This window comes from Solanum tuberosum, unplaced genomic scaffold, assembly GCF_000226075.1.
Source record: "Solanum tuberosum cultivar DM 1-3 516 R44 unplaced genomic scaffold, SolTub_3.0 scf00689, whole genome shotgun sequence".
Lineage (NCBI taxonomy): Eukaryota > Viridiplantae > Streptophyta > Magnoliopsida > Solanales > Solanaceae > Solanum > Solanum tuberosum.
The window spans coordinates 91,529-119,217 of NW_006239607.1; the positions used below are offsets into that span (position 1 = coordinate 91,529).

Consider the following 27,689-nt stretch of genomic DNA (forward strand, 5'->3'; position numbering starts at 1 on the left):
ATGTTGTGATCTTCCTAATCCCTTTGTCAGCAAGTCAGTTGGTCTTTGGTGTTGATGTAGCTTGTTTTGATCAAACCTTGTTGCACCCTTTCTCGGATAAAATGACAATCAATTTCAATGTGTTTTGTCCTCTCATGGAATACAGGATTAGCTGCTATTTGTATGGCAACTTTGTTGTCACAATGAATGATATCAGGACCATTCAAACTTTGTCCCAACTCTTTGAATAAATTTGTCACCCAAACAACTTCAGCAGTTAGTGTTGCAAGGCTCCTGTATTCTGCTTCTGCAGAACTCCTTGAAACAGTATTTTGTTTCTTTGATTTCCAAGCAATTAAAGACTCTCCTTACTTCAGTAAATATCCAGTAACAGACCTTCTAGTGTCGGGGCAAGCAGCCCAGTCTGCATCACAAAAGCCACTAAGTTTAGCCAACTTATCAGAACTCATAAGCAATCCCAGACCTGGTGCTGCTTTGATGTATTTGACAACTCTCAAGGCTGCATTCCAATGAGACAGTGTGGGCTTCTGCATGAATTGACTTAAGCATTGAACTGAAAATGCTATATCTGGTCTGGTATTGGTAAGGTAAAGCAGTTTCCCAATCAATCATTGGTATCTGCTTACATATGTAAACAACACATCATCTGAATCATGTTCCGCACTTGTGAGCTTCAAATTGCACTCCAAGGGTGTAGTTAAAGGTTTAGCCCTTGCTAATCCAGTTTCAGAAACCAATTCAAGTACATACTTTCTCTGGTTCATTATAATGCCCTTTGCTGATCTGCAGAATTCAATTCCCAAGTACTTCAGTTCTCCCAAGTCCTTAATTTTGAAATGATGATGCAATACTTGTTAAGTTTCTTGTATCAATGTTGGATCATTTCTTGTTATCAGCAGGTCATCTACATACACAAGTACAATGACAAGTGTTGATCCATTCCTTTTTGTAAACAATGAATAATTTAGCTAACTTTGTGTGTACCCATAATTAACCAAGGCATCAGTCAATTTGGTATTCCATTGCCTAGAGGCTTGTTTATGTCCATACAATGACTTAACAAGTCTACAAACCTGATTTTTCTTCTTATGTTCAAAGCCATTTGGCAACTCCATATACACCTCATCAACTAAATCACATTGTAGAAAGGCATTGAACACATCCATTTGATAAATCATTCACCCTTCAACTGCTACAATAGCAATGACAAACCATACAATGATCATCTTTATCACTGGTGAGAAGGTTTCTTGATAGTCAATTCCCTCATCAGTCTGATTGTATTCCTTAGCTACAAGTCTAGCTTTGAACCTATCAATTTCACCATTTGCCTGGTACTTGATTTTAAAAACCTATTTACAGGCTATTGCATTCTTCCCAGGTGGCAATGGCACAATAGTCCAAGTCCCATTGTCTTCTAATGCTGTTATTTCCTGTTTCATGGCCTCCACCCACATGTGGTCTTTGATTGCCTCTTCATAAGTTCTTGGCTCAGTTTCAGTAGACAGTTTACTCAGATAAGCCTAATAAGGGATGAACAAGTGGCTATAAGATACATAATTTTCCATTGAGTAGGAACACTCAGAGTCATTCACAAAAGTCACATATTCCTTCATTCAAACAAGAGGATGAGAAATTCTGGAAGAAGTTCTGGGCTTCACTACATCAGTAGTATTTTGAATCTCAGTTGCTTCTTGAAATGTAACTGGTACATTTGATAAATCATCTTGGGAAACATTAACACTGTCAGTCCTAACAGTTCCTTCCTCAATATCTTCATTGTCACATAGCTGACTGGACACACCTGCACTAGTGTGTGTTACTAACTCACCATCATAGACATTAAAATCAGCGGCATGTACTGAACCACTAGTGTGTGTGTTAACTAACTCACCATCATAGACCTTAAAATCAGTGGCAAGTACTGAACCTTTGATAAAAAGAGGCATGTGTTTGTCTTGCAACTTAGTAAAAAGAAACACATTCTTTTTGAAAATGACATATATGTTTACTATAAACTTCCTGAGATTCAGATTGTACTAGATATAACCCTTTTGAGTTGATGAATAACCCATCATAACACATGCTTAAGCCATGGGAGAAAATTTATCATCTTTCACAGGTATAGTGGCATATGCTAGGCAACCTATTGTTCTCAAATGATCAAAGGTTGGATTGGTTTTGTGAAAAACCTGATAAGGTTATTGTTTCTGTAAAACTTTAATGGGTTGCCTGTTTATAAGATACACAGCAATGGTCACACATTCACCCCAAAATCTGATGGGAATAGACCCTTAGAATCTGAGAGCTCTTGCTACTTCAAGTATGTGCATGTTTTTTTTTTTCTACCACTCCATTTTGTTGTGTAGTGTATGGACAACTACTCTCATGAATGATCCCTAAAGATGTCAATAATGAACTACAATCTCCATTAAAGAATTCAGTCTCATTATCATACCTAATCTTTTTTATCTTCCTCTTAAACTGAGTCTCAACAAGTAAGAAAAACGATCTGAGTATACCAAGAACATCACTTTTCAATCTCATTAAAAATAGTCAAGTCATTCTTAAGTGATCATATACAATAATGGTTAGAAAAAATCTGAAACCATTATGTGTAGTATGTTTATATGGTCCCCATACATCAACATAAATTAGATCAAAAATAACATTTGTCCTAGAAGTACTAACAGGAAAATGAAGCCTTGTTTGCTTTGCTAGAAGACAAACAGAACAACCATCACATAGTCTTACAACTGAGTTACCATCTACTAAAGACAATTGCTTGAGAATCTTAGCAGAATGATGCCTTGTTATGTCATATCATACAATCTGAATTATCTGCCTTTGTCATGAGTGCCTTCTCATTATTCTTCTCTGTCCTTGCTTCAACAATTTTATTAGGGAAGTAATACAAGCCTTCTATCTCCTTACCAATTTCCCTTCACCTCTCCATTGAAGAGGTCCTGAAACAGGCAAAACTTAGGAAAAAAATGAACATAACAATTTAGCTATCTTGTGAGTTGAGACACTGACAGTAGGTCATGTTTTATAGGTTCAAAGCTAGATTTGTAGTTAAGGGATACAACTAGACTGGAGAAATTGACTATCAAGAAACCTTCTCACCAGTGGTAAATATGATCATTGTAACGTCTGTCATTGCTATTGCAGCAGTCGAAGGGTAGATGAAGATAAAAATGATGATTCCTCTTCGATTCAATCACTTTGAGTGTTTCCATTGAAGCGACCACAATTGAAGTTGTTACTTGTTCTTCAGTTGCTAAATTCTCCATTGTAGAAGTGAAGCTTTTTTATTAATGGTGATTCCCAGAATTTGGCTATCAAGTTGAATCAAACAATTATTGATTCACAGTGCTCTGATACCATATTGAAAACAGAGAGAAGATTTGAAAATTTCTATTTCTTATTACTCAATCATGATAAGAATGTGTTACAAGTGTAAGCTCCTATATATACAATATAATCAACAGTAAAAATGTGCACTACAACTAACTAACAACTTCTAAGTACTTGAAGTCAATTTACAATTAAGTCCCTAACTAACTTTATGAATGACTAACTAACTAACTAATTGAACTACTATCTTCAATAATAATACTATAAATCTTTTTTATAAGAGTTTAAGTTACACTATAGTCTATAAGAAATAAAAGTTTTTTCCACCACGAATTGATGAAAAAAATTGTGCTATAAAACATAATTTCTCCGCTCATTTTCTATATCAAACCAATTCTAGGAAAATGGGAAACAAATTCTCATTGAAATAGTAGGAAGCTTTTTTTTTTTTTTTAATGAAAACATATCGATAGATCTAAATTAAATCTTATGCCATCAAAGTTGACATCAAGCTATTGACCTTTTATTTACCTCTTTCCTCGTACAATGACGTCTTTTATAAGAAAATATTTTTTTACTATATTTTCTTTTCTCACCATTCAATCAAAATATATGTAAAAATAGCCACGAAATATTTTGAGTGAAAAATAATGATATGTTAAAAGTATTATATACACATCATTGGTATAAACACTACAACACAACTTCTAGCGGCAATAAATATAGACGTTGATAACGAGTGCTAAAGTCTTTACCGGCATTAGTTAAGTGTCATTAGAACCAATGTCGCTAACGACTTTAGGGACATATACAAAGAGTGTTAATTGCCTCTAAAAATACAATTTTAGAGACAATTAAACTATTACCGTTAATTAAATGTCGCTAATGATCATTTTTGATGTAGTGAAAAATAATTTGTCATCATGTCCCCCAAAGCATATTTATAAACAAGTCTTCTAAAAATATGAAATTTGTGATCTTAAAAAACAAGGTGCGTAACCTTTTACACTAACAACAACATATGTATAAATTAAACTCTTTTTTCGTAGTGAGTATGCAAATTAAAATTAACTAAACTCTTTTGAATATAGAAGGAACATGCAAAAGAGATTAATTAATGTGTTGGTGTTGACAAATATATTCTGCAGGAACTTCTAATAGAAGTATACGCAAGGAATCGTAAGGATTAAGAGTTCAAACTTAACCTTACTTTTAATATAAAAAAGATTAGATACTTTTGTCCCCATGATCACATAGGGTCCCTCTTCTACACCTCACAAAAGATTTTTTTTTTTCTTTTTAAAAAAAGCTGCGTTTAGAAAATCCTTTTCCTTTGCTCTTACTATAAATACTCACTACGTACTGAATGCTTCTACTCATCAGTACTCTTCCAAGAAAGTCTCTCGATTCGTTCTCTCATAAATAAATAAAGCTTGTGTTGATAGAGTCGAATAATTTAATTAATTGATGGACAAGTTCAATTTTGTGAAAGATGGAGCGATAAAGCTACCTCCTGGTTTTCGATTTCAACCTACTGATGAAGAAATTGTGTTTCAATACTTGATACGTAAAACATTTTCTTGTCCCTTGCCTGCTTCTATTATCCCTGAAATCAATATTTGCAGTAACGACCCCTGGGATTTGCCTGGTAATTAACTTCTCACCCCTCTAACACTTTCCTACTTCACTTTCGTCCCTTTTTGTTGTTAGTTGCATTATGCATGCAAAATAATTTGCTTATTCTTGTACCAATGGTATTTATCAGTACTGACAGTGTAAATAATTTTTATATTATTAAAACAGGTGACATAGAGCAAGATAGATATTTTTTCAGCAACAAGGAAGCTAAATATAGGAATGGTAATAGAGCAAACAGGGCAACTATAGGTGGCTATTGGAAGCCAACTGGTTTAGATAAACAAATTATATGCAGTAAAAGAAAGCCAATTATTGGGATGAAGAAAACTCTTGTTTTCTATAAAGGAAAGACTGCTTCTCAAGCTTATAGAACTGATTGGATTATGCATGAATATCGTCTTGTTCTTCCCAAAAATTCATCATCCAATTTACATGCCCATTTCAAGAAATCTTCTCAGGTATGTAATGCCCCATTTTTCTCAGTATTTAATTACGTTTCAATTCATGTGACACTCTTTTTTAGTTAAGCCAGTCAAAAAGAAAATGACAATTTTTTGTATGAGAATATACAAGTATAATTTCACAAGTGAGGTATGGAGAGAGTAAGATGTATGCAGTGAGTTACATATCAATATACTATTTTTCAACACAAATATATATAACTAGTTTTTAGATCACAAATTTCAAAAAAAGTCTTTTCATTCTTAAATTTTGTACCCAGTTAAACACCGATTTTCACACTAAAGAGAGTAATATATACACACACTACTATCATACTATATATTAGTGGCATGCATAGAGTGTGGTGTATTGTCACAATTTGACTGTTAAATAGTTTGAGTCTGAGACTCAAGTGGGGGTTTCTACATCTTTAATTTATTTCATGTCCAAAATAAATATTTACATTCATTTATTTATTCAAAATGCATGGATCATGACACCCCTTGATAAATTAAAAATGTCTCTCTAGCTATCTGTTGTCAAATGTTTAACCTAAAATTATCTATTTTGCATTTTGCAGAATTCATTGGTTCAAATAGGAAATTGGGTTCTTTGTCATATATTTTTGAAGAAGAGAAATGGAAAATGTGATGAAGAAATTGTTGAGGCTAATTATCATGATGATAATTACAAGACTAATTATGATGAACATAATATAGTCCAACCAATAGTGTATTATGATTTTATGAGGGAAGATAATTTGAGTGATAGTAGAGGTGCAGCTTCCTCTTGTTCTTCTTCTTTGAGCATTAATGATGATGCAAATGAGGTTTCTTCATGTCCAAGTAGTCTACTACAACATCAACAACCTACTAACCCACATCTTTAATTCATAATATTGTACGTTTCTTGTTTTCCCATTGTTTAATGCAATAATATTTTCTTCTAACAAATTAGAAGAAGGATTATCAGTGTTCTCACTTAGAGAGATACTTTATTTTCTTACTATCGCATTAATTTTCAACATTTGACAAATGGTTATTTTAGTCCACGTGCTTTGTTAAGAGTTAATTACTATAGTATATTAATTCGCTTTAGCACGCCTTAATTTTATTCTTTAGATAATTGGAAGTTAAACTAATTCAAATGCTGATTTTTTTGTAAATAATAAACATATATATGTAGTGTTAGAGTTTATTTTTAATTGTCCGGAAAAAAGAATAATCCATTTATTATTGCTTACACTCAATATTTTATATAGCTGATACAAGGGCCATCTGTTATACAAATTAGTTTAATATATTAATTCGAGAAGTAAATTTGAACATTTTTTCTCAATTAAGTTGACACGTGGATTCAACCCCGTAAATCCTAGAATGTAACTCTAAGAACTTCAGTTAAAATAAAGAGCAAATACAAGACGATTTGCTATGATAAGAATATAATTTGAATGATTTCAAAGTATAATAGAGTAAAATTAAGATATTTTATATAGTAAACGAATATAAATCTGAACCTTGAATATTTTTCTAAAATTTAATTACTTAATCCACTGGCAATTTTAGTAGTAGTAGTTAAATCATTTGTAGAATTCAATTTCCGGAAGTAGTATTATATATAACTAACCTTTTCTTACATATACTTCTTCCGTTCATTTTTACTTTTCATCTATATTTTGCTTGTCGAGATGCAATATGCATGTGGATGAGAAAATTAATAAAGGCACTTAAGGCAAAGAAGTCAACTAATGCAATGAAAAAAAAGGGGAATTATTTCTAAAAAGTGAGCACAAGTATCCAACTTTTAGACATGATTTTCTAGCTAGATGAAGCTGTGCTATGTACGAATAAAAAGAGTGTAACTTTTTGTTATTTTTCAGTCCAAAAAATGATAAAAACATAAAGCAGGGGTTGGGGAAGAAGCAAGCAAGGTATATACTCTTTTCTTTTACTGTTTTTATGTGCTAAATATATTCTAATCTTTTTATTTTATTTTATTTTTCTATATTACGAAGCCAAAGAACATTTGCACATGCGCCACTTTCTTCTTTCTTATAGGGGAAAACTCTTCTTTTTTTTAAAAAAAAATTAATGTTTTCCCCAAAGTAAATGTAAAGCCGCAAAGTTTTTCTTTTATACCTATACCCCGTTTGGCCATAGATTTCCCAAGTAAAACTTGGGAAAAAATTTGGCAAATATTGTTTGTCCATACACTTTCTCATTATTTGGCAAATTGTTTTGGCAAATAACCCAAATTCCCAAATACTAGTTTTTTCTAGTATTTGGGCCAAATCTCATTATTTGGAAAGTTTTAAAAATTCAAATTTAACACCAAACTTTTATCTTTTACAAAAACACTTTATTTATTAACACCAACCAACTCAATCAAATCTCCATCTGCTAACTAACTCAATTAATAATTTTTTCTATTATAAAGAGCATACATGTACAAGAGCTTTTATACCCATGCATCTTTTTTAACGATGCGACTATTTACTGTAATGATGCTTTTTGATTTGTTGCGGAAGTCATGAATCTTGTTACGCGACATTTCTATTTTGCTATGTAATACAAATTTATGGTTAGTTTTGATAGTTTTAAAAACTTATGGGCATAAGTCATATTTCTTAAAAAATTGAAATATATTTCCCAAATACTATGGCCAAACACATGGTGAAATTTCACCCAAATCTTCACCCAAATAATATTTGAAAATCTATGGCCAAACGCTAGCTAAGTGTTTGGTGATATAGATTTTGGCATTTTTTTTCACAATCTATATAGGACCCTCTGTAATGACTTTGGCGAACAATACCTAAGTCTCACCATTACACATGCCAATTTATTTAGTATTAAGGGGACACTCAACATAAATTAGGCGATTTTCTCAATTTTTCGTATGTGTTAGAACATAATTTTTTTGATGATATGGATTTCCACAACTTTTTTTTGCAAAAACTTTACAGGACCCTCTGTAATGACCTAGGGAACAATACATATAACCTCACCATGATTCACGCTATTTTTAGCATTTAAGGACCAACGATTTCATTTGATGTGGGAGGATAGAGCTGTCAAAATTAGCCCAAATTCGTATAACTTGTACCCACCCACACAAAGTACGTTTGAATGGATTTTGATTTTAATTAGAAATTGATATAAATAATCAAGAAGTATATGATGTTTATTTTGTTTGAACGATTATAATGTAACTTTGATAGGAGTACAAAAATTTCAACAAGTGATATCAACATTCGAATTAAGAAGAAATAAATGAATAAATCATTACTATGACAAGTAACGTCATTTTTTCACAATTATACCAATATTTCAATTTTTGCTAATAGTTTATTTAGTAAAAAGTTCGACAAACCGCTTGAGGCAAGGTGTATCCGTCCATGTTGATAGGTATAAAAAAAAATACATAAGCATCTTGATAGATACTAATGAATAATCTGATAAAAATGATAATTAACCAATTATATCACAAATTAAAATTTAGTTGTATATATTTCTATATAATAAAAGTTACACTATGCACGCATATAATTAACTTATATCCATTGTAATTATACTAATTAAAGAGTATTATAACAAGCTAATGTGATGATGTGAAGAATTATATAACTTAAATCCTTATCATGTTAAGGTCACAATATTATGCACATACCTAGTAATATTCCTCAACTACAAGTGGAAAAAGTTCAGTTCTTGAGTTAGAAATATACAGATAAATTAAAATACAAAATAGTTGAAACGTGATTTTGTAATACCTTTAATTACTTGTTCACATGATTGAGGCCCCAACAAATATTTCTGCTGGCTTTATGATGAAAGAAGACATCCACATCGAAGGCAGATGAAGTGAATCGGACTCTTATATAATTTTGAAACTTTTTTTAGAAATTAAATTACATTTAGGGTGTGTTTGGTATGAAGGAAAATGTTTTCCTGGAAAATAAGTAGATTTTTGACTTATTTTCTCATGTTTGGTTGGTGAGTAGAAAATATTTTTTAGTGTTTAATTTATGAATGAAAAATATTTTTGAGAAAATATCTATTATTTTTACTAAAGAGTAGAAAATAATTATTGAAATTGAAAATATTTTTTAAAAACAAACTATAATTTTTTAATTTTTTTTTTGGAGGGGGGGGGGTGAGGGTTAGGGAGTAGGGGGGATAAAAAATTGAAGTTGAAAATATTTTTTTTTAAAATAACTTTAAATTTAATTTTTCAACAAAAGAATTGTAATATGATGTTGGAGGAGAGTTTTGGAAAATATTTTCCTTCATTTTTATGGAGGTCATTTTCCTTAAATTTGAGGAAAATGAATTGATTTAAAAAATATTTTCCAAAACATTTTACCTAACCAAACATGAGAAAATTAAAAAACATTTTCCGAAAAATATTCTCCATAGTACCAAACACACCCGCAATGTTCATTTACCACATGATGTCAAGAGTCAAGTCGAACAGATGACTTGAAAGAAGAATAGGCTCTACTTTTTCAGTTTTTTTATAATTCCTGAGATTAATTTCACAAGATTTAATAGTCTAATTATCTATAAACATAAGCTCGAGATTCTTGAAATTAATTTTTATTTTTCTAACAAATACTAATTGTTGTTTTTTCATTAATTAATTTATCAAACTAAACCGAAATCCATGCTCGTCCACATCCCTTCAATGTTCAATTAACCATATTCCATTTTGATTAATTTATATTTTTTTTAGATATTGTGAAAAACTCAGAATACATGCATGCATTTCTTGGATACCTTATATTCCTCTTTCCTGGAGGATAAAATCCTTTATCATTAATTATAGTAAGTTCCTAAAAGGAGAGAAAAAATTTATCCATATATAGTCAAAATCTCTTTTTTTAGGGCCTTTCTTCATCATTGTCCTTGGCTAGCTAGCTACCTTATCATAAATCAGCTAATTTTACGTACGCTGATCTTCGTCAATCCTAACTCGTTTAGGATTGAGTCATAGTTATTATTGTTTTCGATCCGTCTAATTAAAAATCTTGAAAAATGGGGGGTGAAATCTCTAGGGTAAAAGGCAAGAACAATATGACCCCTCCAAACTTCCTTCGTCGACGTTTACATGACAAGAGGAAAAGAAGGCGTTTTCATAGGCCAACAAAACAATCTACACCTTCAAAGAAAGAATTGCTTTCATATGCTATAGAAGATGATGAAAATTTAGAAGGAAGCCTAGGAAAAAGTGAGTATGTAATTAAGGATATTAAAAAAGTTGAAGCAAATGATGATCATCAAGAAAAAGTGGCAAAATTGATAGAAGCAATCGTTCAAGAAGACGACGACGACGAAGAAGAAGAAGAAAGGGATCATGGAGATGTTGAAGATGATGATAATAATAAAGATGATCAAAGGATGATAAAACGTAGTTATGATGATGAGGGACCTGGTTCACCAAGTTTTAGAGTATATTTCATAAATAATAACAATGTTGTTGAAGACGAGAAGATTAATGAAGTAATAATTGGTATGTATTAATTTACTTTAATCATTTATCATCAAAAGATATATAGAAACCATAAAAATGTCATTAAGTCTCTATCTCAAATATATGCATGTCCTTGTTTATGCATGACGATTAATTGAATATCCTTCATCGAAAAATTATACTGACCCCTTTAATATAAAGAAAAATTGTAATATAATGGCAAAGAGGATTCAATAATTGTTTTGGTCACCATAGATGTTAGTTATAATTAGGTGTGACATTTAATCGCCTGGTATATAATCCTGGTTCCGCCACTGCCAATGTCTAGCCAAGTCTAATTTATTTCCTAACCTAATTTTCCTCTCTAACCATTTAATGTGTAATGCAGGTAACAAGGATGTCATTAAGAACACAACTCCAATTGCAGCTACTAATAGACCAACAACCCTTATTGCTGCTACCATATCATCAACAGAGGTATATATGCATGTGATTCTTTAATTTTTGTCAAATATAAATGGCAATTTTCCAACTTTCATATGATTAGTGTAATGATTTTAGTTATTAAAATACATAATTGTCAAGAAAATTTGTAAGTTTTCAAAAGTAAAAACAGATGCCTTTAGCTCTATATCAAGACAGTTAAAATTTTTCCCAGTCTTTTGATGACAGAGATGTTGCAACTGTTAACTAGAAGCTGTAGGATTATCCAATTTATTCAGAATTAAAGCCCAACCTGTTGTGCAATGCATTAGACTGAACACATTATTCTGAATATGAAGCAAAGATAACAAGACAAAACTTATGTTGTCGGGCTCTCCAAAAATGTTGTCGCGCAAGTGTGGGATTCAAAAATACACTACATGGTGTTATATTTTTGAAGAGTTCGAGCAAACATAGGTCATGTTAGGTCAAAACTACTACAAGCATTAACTGTGAACTCGTAATACCAAAAGTATAACTACTTCAACTAGAAAATGCAGAAAAAATTCTATGATCAAAGAAGTTAGTTTTTCAAATATTTGGTTGATGTGAGTCTGTACATAGGTTATAGTCAATCCCATCTAGCTTGGATTGCGGCAGAATTGTTGTTTTATGCATGTGCCATTATTATAAACAAATCTGCAGTCGTTTGCTTACTTTTGAGCTTTTTAACTGCAAAGATTTTACTCTGGTCGCTTTTTTCTTTGAGGGAAATAAACAAAAACATAACAGGAATGTAACAAAAACAGATTTCGTTAAACACCAGAATAGCACAAACACTAGAGCAGCTAAACATAAACAGATCAGATAATATCTGGCATATATAAAACCAAAAGAATGAATAACAGTAGTAAACTTACATTTTCATGCAGGTGGTGCCTGTGGGCAAGAAGGTGAAGAAAGAAACGAAGAGGAAGAGTTTTAAAAGTGCACTGTCAAAGAATATGCTGAACGTTCGATCATGTTACTCCAGGCACAAGCGCACCCATATTCTTCCTGGAAAAGCACCTGCGCACAACACATTTACTTGATTGTCTTTTTGGAAAATTAAACTCATCACCCTTTGTTTGCTATGTTTACTGGATGTAAACTATACTTTAGCAAATCAAATAGCAGGTCCACTGTAATGAAATTAATATTAATTGTATAGACTTAAGAGGTTGTATATACCTCTTAATTCCAGAATGTCTTCTTCTTTTTCTTGTTCTGGTCAACACGTAGTAGACTATACTTTAGCAAATCAAGTGATGGAGAAATCTCAACTTCTTTTGTACCAGATTTTCAGAAAGTTTCTTCATGGGTGGGGAAGTCAAAAAGGATTCACAAATGGCTCATCTATACACGCATGAGAGATTGCACACACTACATTATGGTAGATAAACATGTGAACTAAAGAGAATAATTTCAATTATTATAAAACTGGAAAAAGATGCAGAATTAAAGACATGGAACAGAGCATTGTATCTCTCTAAGAACAAATTTAGTAAATTACACAGAGAACCTTAGAGCAACTAAATACAAAACAAAGGGCATTGACAACTAGCAGGGAATTATAACAAATGATCAATCTTCATTCAACAGACTTCTCGCCAGACCAGAAATCCCATTTGGCATCTACAGAGGGCCTCAGTAAATCAAAAAGTTCTTCCAGACCATTTACAACCATGTCTTCCCTCCTGCACAAACAAATTATTTCAGGATAGTCAATACTCGGATTTTGTATCTCAACCAGAGAGAAGTAGATGATCATGTTTCAACATAAACATTTTACAAGATATAAGGGGGTAAATAATGGGGATGGGAGATTTAATACACATAAATACCTATTCAGAAGTGAAGGCAGAGGAGAGAAATTCTTCATCCTCCAAAAATATCTGCAGATTCTCTGTTTTCATCAAGAACTCAATAGCTGCCTCGTCGAATTTCAGGATGAACCCCAACTTGATCAATTCAGCCAGTTGAGGCACAAAATCTTCTTTCTCCTTTAGAATTCCCTCAGCAACTACTTCAGAGAAATATGTGGCATACTCAAGCTTGCTTTTGTAACCACCTGATTTGTCCAGCCTCTGTAGGAAGATCTTTGAACTTTTTCTTTCCCAACAAATCATTCGGCTTACGTTCACATTCAGGACTTCTCCAGAAGAAAGTGACAAACTGCAATCCATGGTGATTGGTTCTAATGTAGCAAAAATACTGACATCCATGAGGCATTTGAGAGCTTCATGTCTCTTATGCACTTCCATTTGAAGTAAAGGATCAGCAAGGAAGCCAAGAATTAACTTAAACAAACCCCTCCCAATGAAGATTTCTTTTGGCTGCACCTGCTCAAGTCCATCACAATTAACAGAAGACAGGCTTTTCTTCAAAACAGATTCAGACAAATTACGAACACCAATTTTGCTGTAAATTTCAAGTAGCTCCTGTCGAGGCAAAGATTTCAAGCTTGGTTGTGGATACCAAACGAACAAGTGATGAGAAGAAGACTTTTCAAATAAATCCTTCAGATAGAGATCATCACCAATAAAAACATCACGTTTGTCAAGCATCAAAATTTCCTTTTTCAAGCCTGAACTTGCAGGAAGTTTTGACAAGTTTTCAGACAGAAATTTCTCAGTTCGTGAGCTCCAGTGCTTCACAATGAACTCCCAGAAAGTTTGGCACTCTGATTGTGACAAACTGCGGCCAGCATTTTCCCATGAATTCCATAGCTTGAGAAAATCATCAAGAGAAGGATTGCTTTTGACACCTAAGTTGGAGAAGAAACTGAGCAGTTCCTTGTCATAGTGCTTCTCTAGGACATGCAACTGCAGGCCAAAGAAACCACTTTTGTCATGCAGAACACAATCATCACAATTCACCCAATCTCCATCGTTATCACCATTTGGAATCCATATTCTTCTAGCATCTTCTTTTGCTGGTTCCCAGTTGAACTTGCTCAAGTACTCATAGATCCGAGTGATAGTAATCCTGCTGGAATGTGAATCAAGATAATCAGCAAGCAAAGAGCATCCATCTCCAATTTCAACTACAACACCAAGAGACTTGAGCTCTTTCTTATATGATCCTATGTTGGAGCCATAAAAGTTTTCATCGATGAAAGGACCATCTTCAGGCAGTAAGATAGGATTCCACTGAGGACCAAACAAAAAACACTTATCTGGTGACCTGTAACCAGCATTAGTCTTCATCCATTTTCTAGCAAGCTTTGACCGCAAAGCAATCAGATAATCATTATTATCCACCTCCAATTTCTGCAAGCACACTAACAATGAGATTGCCGCTGGAACAGTAATGACGCTAGGGTCATCAGGAAATCGTAGGCTTGCAGGCACAAACTTTGCCCCACTTTCAAAAGTCACCGCAACTCCCAAACTCTTAAGTTCATCCTTATACTCATGAATGCTCCTTCCGTACCGAGCCTCACTATCATCAATAAAAGGCAACAAAGAGATTGAAGAGAGAGCTTCCCAAGCTGAATCAAAAAGTATGCATTCTTTAGGTAATTTATCACCAGTTCGAGTACGCAACCACTCGACCTCTTGAATGCAACTCTTAAGATCTGAAGGAAATTTAAAGCTAGTTTTCTTTAACTTTCTGTAACATGAAAGAAGGGAATGAGCACTATCTTTGTTTAACGAACCCTTAGATGTCTGCCGCCTGAACATAGCAACAAAAGCTTTAGTTGCCTCCTCAAAATTAACCACCACCCCTAATTTCTGCAACTCGCTTTTAAATGACAAGATATTGCTTCCATAGAAATTTGTATCAATAAGAGGAAAACTGCAAAACACCTGCAGCAGGCAGCCCCACACAGGATCAAGCAAAACACATTTAGCTGGAGTTTTCCACCCCATGTTTATGGACTTCATACATTTGTTATCCTTAAGTGCCCTGCATATTTTTTCAGATGATCTCAGGTTGCGAATACACTTCAGGATCAAGAACAAAGCATCAGAACTCAGGCAACCTAAGCGTGTTGGAGATCTCAAGTTGTCAACAACGAGCTGGTAATTTTGATTAAAACCAACCACCACTCCAAGCAGCTTTAGTTCTGTTTTAAAGGAAAGAATTGCACTCCCATAATGCTTATTATCAATAAATGGAATGTCACTGATCTGTGAGGCAGCATCCCACTCACTGTCCAAGAAAACAGACTCTTGTGGGCTCTTCTCACCTTGAGTAGTCTGCAACCACGGTCTATCCTTTATGCTATTGATGAAGGTATCTGGGGAAAGATATTTCTCCCGCAGATACTTGATGAAATTGAGTATTGACATCACATGGACTTTGGTTAAAGTAGAATAAGTTGCCAGAGACATAAAATGTTGTCCAATGTATTCACATGCCTCTTTAAATTCAAACATGACACCTGTTGTACTTAACTCCTCCTTGTACTGTATTAGCTCACTTCCATAAAACTCCTGATCCACTAATGGAATATCTACAATAACTGATCTATTTTGCAGCAGATGTCCCCATGATGAAGTATGGAAGAATGATTTTGATGGAGGTCTGTAGCCTGGGTTACCACTTAGTGATACCTTCAGCCAGCTTCCCTCCCTTATGCAGGTCAAGAATCTTTTTGGCAAGGAAAGCCTGTTCCTTTTCATCTTACGAATCCAATCTAACATTAGCAATGCATTTTCCTTGGTCAGTGGAGAAGACATACTAGAAATTTCTGCATCAGGAGGGGGTAGGTCTGGAATGTCCATAGCTGCAACATTGTTCTTGAGAAAGGCCAAAAGCTCTTCCTTGCCTCCAGCATAGCTGCCAGAATGCAAATAATCTTCTCCAAGCACAACATAGCCTTCATCTTTCCATGGGTTTGAACCAATTAACTGCGCCCATTTACTTCCATTTGCAGGCATCACTACCCCTTTCCTCTGTCTGGTGACATGTCCATAGTGATCAACAAGCGGCAGTTTACGGCATAAAGCAGCAACTTGATCTTTTGATAAATAGTTCCTTGTGAGGGACTGATGTAAGAAGTGGGCTAAAGCCATAGCAATCTTTCTATCATCACTGTGTGAGTTAAGAAGCAGAACGGCATAGTCATGCACATTCACAGATCTCACCTTGACCTCATCTTTAAGCCAATCCAAAACTGTTTGACTTTTAGAATGATCCCCGACTGCTGCTTGTGTTGATTTGGCAAAGAAAAGATGATTGACAAAACGAAATTCTGAGTTCCAGTTGATCAGCCAAGAGATGTGACCAGGTTCACGAGATAAAAGCAACGAATGATCACCATTGAGTGCCTCATATATGCTACACAAAACTACATCGTCATCAAAACCAACGTACTTCAAAAGTTGTATGTTCATCATCTCAGTTGTCTTGAAAGAAGACGACCATCTCTCAGCAACAAATGCTAAAAGTTCTAAGTAAACATCCTCTGAGACTCCCAAAACAAAATTGGAACTCTGAATGCACTTTGCATACCATCCATGGTCAACTTGTTTCACTTCCAGAAAGTTCAAAATGTGGTTGTACATCTCCTTATCAAAAGCTGAGTTTACGATGAATCTTCCATGGGATGAGATGCTATGCAAGACAACCCCCTGCTTCCTCGCCTTGTTCAGCAGATTCCAGAAAGCAGGAAACAACCTACCAACGTCATTGGGTTTCTGAAAGAACTGTTGTTTCACATATGACTCACATGGAATGATACTTTCATCCAGCAGTTTTCTTTTAATGGAGTCTCTCACATGATTAAGAATTGGATAAGGAGATTCATTCACTGGCAGAAAGCCAAACATATGAGTCAGAGTAGAAATGGGAGCACCTTCACTAGATCTCACAAGTGAAGTGAAAGCATTGACAAAAGCAGAAGGAACACAGTCAAGAATGCCCTGGTTCCATATGTCATCCAGAAGGATCGTCTCCCTTGACGATGCTAGAAGAAAGTCAGCCTGAATAATGAAGGGGAAGTTTGTAACCATCTCCGTGGGAAGAAAAGCATAAATCCCAGGAGAGCTTGTTCCCCTGTTGAGGCGCTCTCCATTGGGAAAAGCTAGAGTGATTACCCACTCATCAACTTCCATTCTTCTATCCACTCTATGCTCCCGCCTGACAGGAAACTTTTGTTTCCACATGTAGTAACTGCATTCCCCCAGACCAGATTTTTCATCAGCTGAGAGATTGAGCAGGTAGGATTCAGCATCAATGTTTTTCTTCTTAACAAAATCAGTCTCACTGGAAATGGAAATAGCACTGACTGTGTTAAGCCTGGGATCCTCATTGTCTTCCCTGACTGAGAGCTTCTTTATCTTTGAAAGAAAGAGAAGAACTTCAGGGTGAATGCTGGAAAGCTTCTGCTTAACAGGTTTCACCTTGTCAGATTTCAGCGGAAGCACTAAAGTTGTGGCTGGGAGGGGTGCAGAAGATCCATAGACTTGTCTAATAACTGAAAGAGTTGGGTTTGCCTCCACCCACTCAGGTACAATATAGCCTACATTGCAGTGCTGGCAAGGTTCCTCGCTGAATCGTATCTGATACCCGTTGCTGAAGATGTAGGGCCGAGCAGTGATGAGAAACACACTCTTGAAGCCAATGCCTGAGAGAAAAATGCAACAAGTTCTTTTAGAAACAAGTTACAAATTCGGATAAGGTATATGCATATTCAATTAAGTAAAGAAAAACTAATAAAGATTCATCAAATCCAAATGCATTCCGTTAATAAAACTAATCAAGAAACTAGAAAATGATCAATTTTCTATTCAAAAGATAATGTAATATGAAAAGAAGAAGAAGCAAACAAAGGGCAGTCAGGTATAAATCCATGATCAAGAACAGACTTATTGAAGTTGGACCTGAATATATCTTGAATTGGTCTCTGAAGGGAAAAAATCATATGCAGTTTTTCTAGACTACAGTGCAAGTTTAAGGGTCTCTTTTGTGTGCCCAACTCCAAATATTTAAAAGTTGAATTATAAAGATGAAAACTAACACATGCTGGACTATCACCTGACATCTCAAGGCAAAATTTTAACTGAAATGTAACGTATTTAAACAGATCATTTTGGCATTAAAAAAAGGGAAGATGAGGTTAAATGGAAACAAACCTAAACTCCTCATTAAAAATTATCAGAGATCCACTAATCAAAGAAATACTAATAAGATATCAGTGTTCCCTCTTGTAACTCTTGTTTAGTATAGAGTTAAAAGAACAGAAAAGATAGCACTTCATTTTGATGAAAGCAAGGTTTTCCTTTATACAACAACATATCCAATGTCATCCAACACAATGGTATCAAGGGAAAAGAGTGTAGGCAAACCTTACCTCTACCTTAGAGTTGAGGTAGAGAGGCATTTTCCGATACACCCCCGACTCAAGACAAAAACAGTCTAGAGAAAGACATAATGGGAAGTACAAGAGATTAGGTGTTAACTAAAACGATTTATGGTCAGTCAAGCTCAAACGATTCAAGACCTGTTAACTAAAACATCATTCCAAACAAGTCAGAGTCAGCTTTATGAACCAATCTGCACGTGTTATATTTTTTCCACTATTATTAAATGTGTCTTCTAAGCAGATTAAGTATTCTAAAACCATAGTTTCTAAACTATTGGAAAAACATAAAGGAGAAATGATTTATGATGACTATGAATTACTTTTCACTCTTTGTATTCAACAACTTAAAGCTTAACGAACCATAAAGGCAACCAACAGATACAACAAGCAGTAGCAGCACTAACACTTCAACTTTAGGCTCCATTTGGACATGAATTAAAATCACATTCATTTGAACTTAAAGATGAAGTTCTGTTTGGACATTCAATATAGATTTCTTAAGTCGTATTTTTTTTTTTGGCTCATGAACATGAAAACCCCATGTAAACTATCAAAATTTTCTAAATTCTTATAATCAAATGAGCAAACCATAGTTCATAAACAAGACATCAAGATATACTAAGGCGTTGCATTGATAAATTACATATCTCCATATTCTTTATTATAAATGAAATGTTTGTGATTTCTTTTTTCTTTTTTTTTCTTTTTCTTTTTTTTAAATGTTTGTGATTTCAAACTTTAAAATAAACATAATTTTTTTAAAATCCATAATAGTAGTAACTAGTTATTCTTTACTAAATTCTCTTCTCTTTTTCACAAAATATAAAGTATTATATCTTTAAAAAGTTAAAATCCCAAATCCAAATTTGGAATTTGAAATCATGACCAAAATGTGGACTCTGTGTAGTATAAAAAGGGGAAAGTTTTGAATTTGGTAAGAGCAAAGGAGAAAAATAAGGCCAAACCTAAGAACAGATAAAGAAGCAGATGGGCAACTCTGGTACTAGGGAGGAACGACTCTTCATCTCAAGACAAGATTGACTGGCTCAATTTAGATGTAAAACAGATTTATCACATCTTATTACAGATTGTTTAAATCTAAAGGACAATAATTTCACAACAACATACCCAATGTAGTACCACACAATGGGGATTGGGGAGGGTAGAACATACGCAAACCTGACCTCTACCTCAGAGGCGAGATAGAGAGGTTGCTTCCGACAAACCTCCCAATTCAAAGCAAAAATAGTATATGAAAAGACATAATAAAAGTACAATAGACAGTAACAAAACAATAGCTAGGAACATAATAGTACTACAACAAAATAATACAACAAACAAACTACACAAAATAATAGATAGTCACAAAAATCAATGACCAGAAAGTGCAAGAGTACTAGAAAGGGCAACAAGACAAAACACTTCTACCTACTAGTAGGGACGCACACCTAACCATTAATTTTCTATCCTAATTTGTGTCATCCACACCTTCCTATCTAAGATCATGTTAACGGGCAATAATTTGTTCTTTTCTTCTTTTTAGCACAAGTTATTGGTGAAGCATCAAGAGTAGAGTTCGCCATTGAATAAAACACGGACTTAAAAGGTATGCCTTCAAACTTTTGTGTTCTTTTTATAGTGTGTAATTTCTTTTTCCCCTTTCTGTTGACATTTCAGCTTTAAGAAAAATACACATGTATTCTTGATGTCCTTCATATTAGCTAATTTTTCCAACCATTGTCATAACCAATATTCAGAATCCAATATTGTGAAGCATTTTTACTGTTGATTTCTGTCAGGTTTTCATCTTTCTGTTTTGGGAAAAGGGTCTGATACAGATATATCCCTCAACTTTGTCATTTAGAGCTAATATACCCTTTGTTATAAAAGTGGCTCATATATATCTCTACTGTTATACAAATGACTCACATATACCCTTTTCCTCTAACGGAAGTGAAAAAATTAATTGTAGTTTAATTTTTCTAAAAAAAAATAATTCCATATGGGTATATTTAATTTTCCTCAAACATATATTGTTTTTTTTAACTTTTTTTTGTTTCAATGACTAATTTAGATTTATTATTTTGATGATCAAATTTATTTAAGTTTTGCTAATATTCTTGTAAAATTTATTGTAGATGACCCAATTTTTTTCTTCAAATACAAAAACTAAATTACAATATATCCAAAAAAAATAATTTTAAATTATAATATAGCCACGAAAAAAATTAAAATATACCTTGAAATTTGCTAGAAAAATCATATATACCCCTAAATAATTTTTTTTAAAAATCAAAAGTCAAAAATATAAATTTAAAAATAATTTTTTTCACTTCCATTAAATGAAGGGTATATGTGATCTCATTTTTGTAACGGTAGGGGTATATGTGAGCCGTTTATAGATCGGTAAGGGTATATATGAGTCACTTTCATAATGAAACGAGGGGTATATCAGATCCAAATGGCAAAGTTGAGGGGTATATCAGGCCCCCTTTTCCCTTCTGTTTTTATTCTTACTTCAAAAATTCATTCCTCATACTCAAAAGTCTGGCTAAATGTATATCATACAGAGCATGTGCTCAGTATTTGCTACCATTGTTTTTGATGAACGCAACATTAATAAGGACTATAATGTCATGCCAACAAGACACAAATAAAATGTTTCTTCAAATAATCACACTTGTTTATGCTATTTGTCAAAATATAAGGTCGAATAATGTGATTCTCTCCCAACTTATTAATAGATATAAGGACGACGACAAAAGCTACAATATCCGATATGATATACTAGGACTTTTTTATATTTGGACATGAAGATTTTCATTGGAAGATGAGATTATGAGGATGACTGAGAGAAAGGAATAAAACGAGAGAGGTCATTGCCCACATTATGGATATTACAGAATAACATTCTACGTGCGTCAAGGTTGATAAGAGTAAGATTGAGATAAAAGATTATTACATACGTCAAATAACTGTTTTTTATCATTAGAGTTATTTTTGTCAAATAACGTGCTCACAGTATGTTTATGATTAATAATTTTAATAATTGATAAGAAGAATTTTCTTATCAGTTTTTAAATTAAAGAGAGTCAATTGTAGTGTTTTATTTGCATTTTCTTATTACATATTACTAATAGGCATAATACATATATTGGACCCTAAACTTGGCTTCAAATTTTAATTTTGACCTCCAACTTTCATAGTGCACAAACAGACACTTTAACTATCCAACCTTTTAATAAATAAACACGCGAATCCTACTTGGCAAAACGCGTGATGTGCACGTATTCTGCGCGAGTTAGGAGTAATTTTCGAGTCCCACAACAGTAAAAAAATGCTGAAAAGACAACTCTACCCCCGGATTCCGGCCAATCTCCGGCAACCCAAAACCTCCATTCATTTTCTTCTTTTTCAGGCAAAACGCCACCAAATACCCAGCCGTTCTCCTTCTTCCTCACACCGGAGCACAACCCCATGAAGTGAACGAGCTTCGAGCTCGCTAAACCCACCAAATACCCGACCCCAAACCCATCAGATCCGCCATCTCCGGCAAGAATCCAAATGACCCCCCTCCCAAACCCCATGACAGACCCAACAACCACAAACACCTAAACCAAGAAGCCAGCCATCAACAAACCTCTAAGCTCCGTCAAACAATGAGCTCCAAGCTCTAAAAACCATTAGGAGGAATTAATTTTGATTCTTGTATATAAATTAAAATTAATTTTAATTTTTTTAGTTCTAAAATGACGTGTAGAATATTTAATTAGTTGGCAGCCATTGAGTGGCTCACTAATACACGTTGGAGCGTTTGCATTTCACGCTCTTTGGCTGCAAAAATCGTGTGTTTATTTATTTAAAAGTTGGATAGTTAAAGTGTCTGTTTGTGCACTTTGAAAGTTGGAGATCAAAGTTAAAATTTGAAGTCAAGTTTAGGATCCAATATATGTATTATGCCTTACTAATATTACTGTTGAACGTCATTTGAATAGGAATGAAAAGAAATACTAGAAAACTTACATTTATGTTTATTATAGATTTATGCAAATGTACTTTTTCTTATTTGCTTGATTTTCTCTTTTTCGTCTTGGACTGTATAATTTATCTTTCACTTGTGATATTAGAGGAAATTGCCTTAAAACAAAAAAAAAGTCTAACCATGTATAGCAGGTTCTATAACCAGTTAACAATTGGGTGAGTTGGGTCAAATTTAAGCGGATAATAATGGATCAAGACAACAAATAAGTCATGATTCAAATCCAATTCAAATTTGGTCGGGTCAAGTAATGGATCATTAAACTGGCCAATACCCGACCCAATCCAATCTTTAATGAATTAAAATTGTTTGAGCTAATAAATGAGGGGGCAAACGAGAGTTGGGGTTTAATTTTGACAGCATAGTATAAACTAGTAAACAAAAAGAGACCCAGATATGAATAATGAGTTGATTTACAGTAGAGAATTGGGGAGATTAAGTACCTTTTTCGCCGATGTATCCACGCTTGCGATTGCCCTTCTTGGTGGAACGGCCGACGCTGCATATGGATTCGATGTTCTTCCGGGAGAATCCTTTTTCGTTGTTGAAGATCAAAAGCGTCGCCTGAGCTCCGGTCTCCGTAATATCTTTCGAAGTTACCACGAATTCCAGCGAGGGATCCACGCCTTTATCGTACTCGTTATCCTCCGCATTCTGCAATTACAAATATCATTAATATAATATACGTACGAACCCCTGGCTGCATGCATTAAGGGGGAATTAATGTATATTTTATTACAATATATACTCCTGAGCATTTACAAAATATCTTAATATATTGAAGTCGCTCGCGGATAAATAAGTTTAGGGAGAAACAATATAATGCATGAACCTGAATGAGTTCCATGAGGAAGTGGACATCCTTAGCATAAAGCTCAGCAGATAGATTCTTAACAGCCTGATGAAGATCCTCTGTAAGTGGATTTGCTTCACCTCCTATTGAGAACTTGCTTCTCCTTATTTCTTCTATGTGCTCTTTTGGTGTACCCATTATCGATCGATGATCACCAAATAAAACTGAATATGATTATACCAAACAAGTTGTAGTAGTAGACTAGTACAATGAGAAGTGTTTTGTTTGAGGAATTTATAGATAGATGGAAACTGTTGAAAACTCACTCCTTGAAGAAATCTAGTCGACTCCTAGTCCTAGGCATTGACGAGGTGGGCCATCTAATATTTCTACTTTATGTCTAGCGAGTCATAAAAATTTTAAGGACGTAAACCATAATTTATGAATATTATAATGCAAAAATGTATATTTATATTTTACGAAAAAAAGTTTTAAATTTTAAAGACAAAATTTAAGACCATCACAAAATAGGAAGGAAAATCCAAATTAACCTAATAAAATCAGTTCACAATAATACTAACATATTTATCTCGCTTAGATTTAGTTATTGACCCATATAATTCAGTTCATTAAAAAGTGGACTGATATGTAGATCAAATGATTCCTTAGAAGATTTGTCAAAAAATTAAAAATATGTTTTATTCAATATATAGTCACGATAAATCAAAATAATTTTATTATGTACTAAAAAGAGATGAAAAGAAATATAAAACAATTAAAACTTAGTAAAAATTTAACAAGTTTATTACCATTTTCAGTCAATTTCAGTCTAAGTCGACACAATATTTAAGATAAATGATTTTTTTTTAAAAAAGTTATCATTAAAAAAATAAGTCATTGTCGCTATAAATCATTTCATTATAAATAAAATGAGAAATTTAAAATTAAATTGTTATTAAATTTAAAACATGACATTTTATTATAGATTGACAAAAATACAAAGAATGCCACATAAATTAAAAACACATACAACACTACTTTTACCAATTTATGAAACTAAATTACAATATACTTATAAATAATCTTATTATTTAAAGATTTTTTACACATCATATAACTTCAAAATCTTCCAATATTCTACTTATTAGAAGAGTGGGTAAGCTCCTTAGTATCAACATGTATGCTTGATGTCTCTTAAATTATTTTTGAGGGTATTTAAGTCTTCTTAAAACCTATTTGTTATTTTTGTATAATTTAACATGAGTGTGTCCTACTTTTTTACTCTCTATTTTGTTATCTTCTTTTATTACTTAAATTGTTCCATGCAAAATATTAAATATAACAAACTTTATTACCTTTTTAACACTCTTAAATTATATAAAAGATTTAGTTGAATCTTATCACTTCATTTGTGTTACATAAATTCTAGTTCAAAACAAGTGAATTGTTCAAAGTTCAAAATAAATGTTTGAATTTTTCTTTTTCATTTTTCGACCTTCATTTACATTATTAGGTAATAAGTTCAAGATAGTTAATTGCTCATATTTATAATTTTACTTTGAATTATTTATATTTTCAAAAATTGTATAACAATAACTAAAAGGGTAAAACTGAAAAATGACGTTCAATTTATGTCCTAAACATTTTTTAAAATAGATATTCATTATCTCACAAATTCACTTAATATAAAATAAAGAGAGTAACATCTTCGGCCCGTGCTTGCACGGGCACCTTGTTTCTAGTTTGATTCTACAAGTGATGGCGTAAGAATTTTGTAATTGGTCCTTTTACTTAGATCATGGCGGACCCGAGTTAATAAACTATACCAACTTTTCTTCTGTTTGTTAATGATGTATGTAAATCTCCAATGAATTTGATTGGAAGTTCAAAAGGTAAAGTTAATTACCTTTTTTCTGTTGTTCAAATTTATTTTATTACAATATATATAAAGTATATATATATTCTTTTCTCCATGTTCAAGTGAGACCATTTTTTTTAATCTCAATAGTATGGTTTGATCAGAATTGCCCCGGAGGATAATTTATATATGTGCACCTGAAATTTAAAATTGATGTGGTTATACCTTATGGGTTCATTTGGATTAGATACAAAACTTATACAATAATTTTTTTTAAGGAAAGTATTAAGTCAGAATAGATCAAGTAAAATGAAACAAAGGAATAGATATTCACATATGAAATGTGAGTTGCAATCTTCACATAAACTATTTCCCTAATGGGAATCTATTAATTTTGCCGCATGTTTGGCGTAACAATTGAAATCATAAAATTCAATGTGAACTATGCGTTAATGTGAAAAAGATAGAAACTTCGCCAGGAAGGAGGCAAACAGGGAACTACGAAGAGGGCTTGCATTAGATTTAAATGTACCTGTCTTTTTCAATGACTATTGAGAAGGACAATAACCATAATTTCCCCCAATTTTCCTTCTTTTTTCTTTAACAAATGAACTCTTAGAAGTATAGTGTAATTTTACAAATAAAATCCGAAAAGTATATGTGATACAAATTTTCTATTAATCGAACAGTCTTAATGGAGGAGTAAAAGTATAGTCAATAGTCAATATTTGATCTAATAAAGGGGAATGGGGGAGTACTCACATAGCTTGATAGATTATGAATAATGGTCAGATAAAAATAGACGAAGGAAAAGGTGGTAATTGCCTATAATCATACCTTGGAAATGAAGTTTTAGAAGACAAAGGGAGAAAAGAAGTTGGTACGGAGCATATTGACCTTTAAATGTTCATTGGTTTCTATGGTATCTTCCCTAACTTTGCCTTTAATTAATCAATCTTTTTTCCAAGAAAGTAACTAATGCCACTTACTTAGGAATAATCAAAGGTATTTGGAAATTCATGAACATGTTTACTTTCCATATTACCCTTGAGAACAATTTGATTTACATGACATACATTAACGGATCTAGGAATTTCTTCAAGGGTGTTCAAACTTTAGAAGAGTTGATAAATTATTATTATTAACGGAGTGGGTGCACGGAACTTTTTTTTTCTTGATGAGTGGGTGCACCCAAATTTAAAAATTAAATTACATATCACTTAATAACTAAATAATACAAAAACTTACAGTTCAATTTATTATATGTACAAATATTAGACGATATATACACAATATAATTTTTCGACGAAGGGTGTTCCCCTAACCACCCTTACATGGTTGTAGCTCCGCCCCTGGACATACAGTTGTTTCTAATAAGAAATATTGAGAGAACAACAATTGTTTTAGATGTATTTTCATCTTTTGATTGAAAAGATCAAGCTATTCCAAAACTATTTTCCATTTTCTTTTTGCTGAAATTGAAACAATAACTTTTATTTACTCACATCACAAGTTATTGCAGGCATGCATCAGAATTTCCTTACAATTGATTCATATCTCAACTATTCTCAAGTAGTTCAAAAAACTAATTAAGACATATATATAGTAATAAGTTAATTAAAGAATAGAGAAGACTTCACAGGGAGTCTTGTAGTCATTTTCATAACATTATGGGTTTGTGGTTGTGGGGTCATCGTTACGCCTTTTTTAATAGATTAGTGTTATTTAAATAAAAAGTTGTTAACGACTTTTACAACTTTTGACAATGGGATATTTCTTTCCACGTCTTTGCTATTCACAAATTGTACCAACATATAAAATAATTACTATATATATGTCACGACCCAAAAATGGACGTGATGGCACTCGTCTTATCCCACCAAGACAAGTCAGCCTAAAACTCAATCTGTTATAATAAGATGCGGAAATTTCATAATTTATTCAAAAATACCCCCAAAATCTGGTTGTCACGTGTACAAGCCTCTAAAGTATCACAATTGATTCAAAAGAAAATCACAAGTCTCAAATGACCTTGTTTCTAGAATAGAACGAGATCATAAATAGGAGTAAGAAGGTCTGCTGAGATCACAAACAACTACCTCACAAATCTCCAAGAAGCCTCGGAAAATAAGAGAATGGAAAGTACCACAAAATCCAGGCTCGTAACCTACAAAAAAAATTGTAGAAGCAAGGGGTGAGTACCAAACCACACGGTACTCAGCAAGTAAACCTCTAAACACAAGCTAAGGGGATAGAATACGGGTACTCCTTACACCCCAATCGAACCTCCACAACTACAACCTGCATAAAACCA

General features: G+C 33.2%; 3 protein-coding genes across 4 annotated transcripts; 2 read left to right on the top strand and 1 right to left on the bottom strand.

The window, feature by feature from the left end:
* Nucleotides 1-4,721: 4,721 nt before the first annotated feature.
* On the top strand, nucleotides 4,722-6,507 carry LOC102601261 (NAC domain-containing protein 83-like). The gene is made up of 3 exons (XM_006366845.2): nucleotides 4,722-5,005; nucleotides 5,161-5,453; nucleotides 6,017-6,507. The coding sequence occupies exons 1-3, from the start codon at nucleotides 4,825-4,827 to the stop codon at nucleotides 6,323-6,325; spliced, it is 783 nt and encodes a 260-aa protein (XP_006366907.1). The 5' UTR covers nucleotides 4,722-4,824; the 3' UTR covers nucleotides 6,326-6,507.
* Nucleotides 6,508-10,472: 3,965 nt separating this feature from the next.
* Nucleotides 10,473-10,958, top strand: LOC107058892 (histone H2A.Z-specific chaperone CHZ1). The gene has a single exon (XM_015305128.1). It carries the CDS (start codon nucleotides 10,473-10,475, stop codon nucleotides 10,956-10,958), a length of 486 nt encoding a protein of 161 aa, XP_015160614.1.
* Nucleotides 10,959-12,776: 1,818 nt separating this feature from the next.
* LOC102601595 (uncharacterized) lies at nucleotides 12,777-23,779 on the bottom strand. Of its 2 annotated transcripts, none has more exons than XM_015305130.1 (4): nucleotides 23,557-23,779; nucleotides 23,168-23,378; nucleotides 13,215-17,947; nucleotides 12,777-13,064 (listed from the first exon to the last, which is right to left on the bottom strand). In XM_015305130.1, the coding sequence occupies exons 1-3, from the start codon at nucleotides 23,713-23,715 to the stop codon at nucleotides 13,215-13,217; spliced, it is 5,103 nt and encodes a 1,700-aa protein (XP_015160616.1). In that variant the 5' UTR covers nucleotides 23,716-23,779; the 3' UTR covers nucleotides 12,777-13,064. The 2 variants fall into 2 exon arrangements, with proteins under 2 accessions (XP_015160616.1, XP_006366908.1); XM_006366846.2 differs by having other exon boundaries at nucleotides 12,777-13,067.
* Between the last annotated feature and the right edge of the window lie 3,910 nt (nucleotides 23,780-27,689).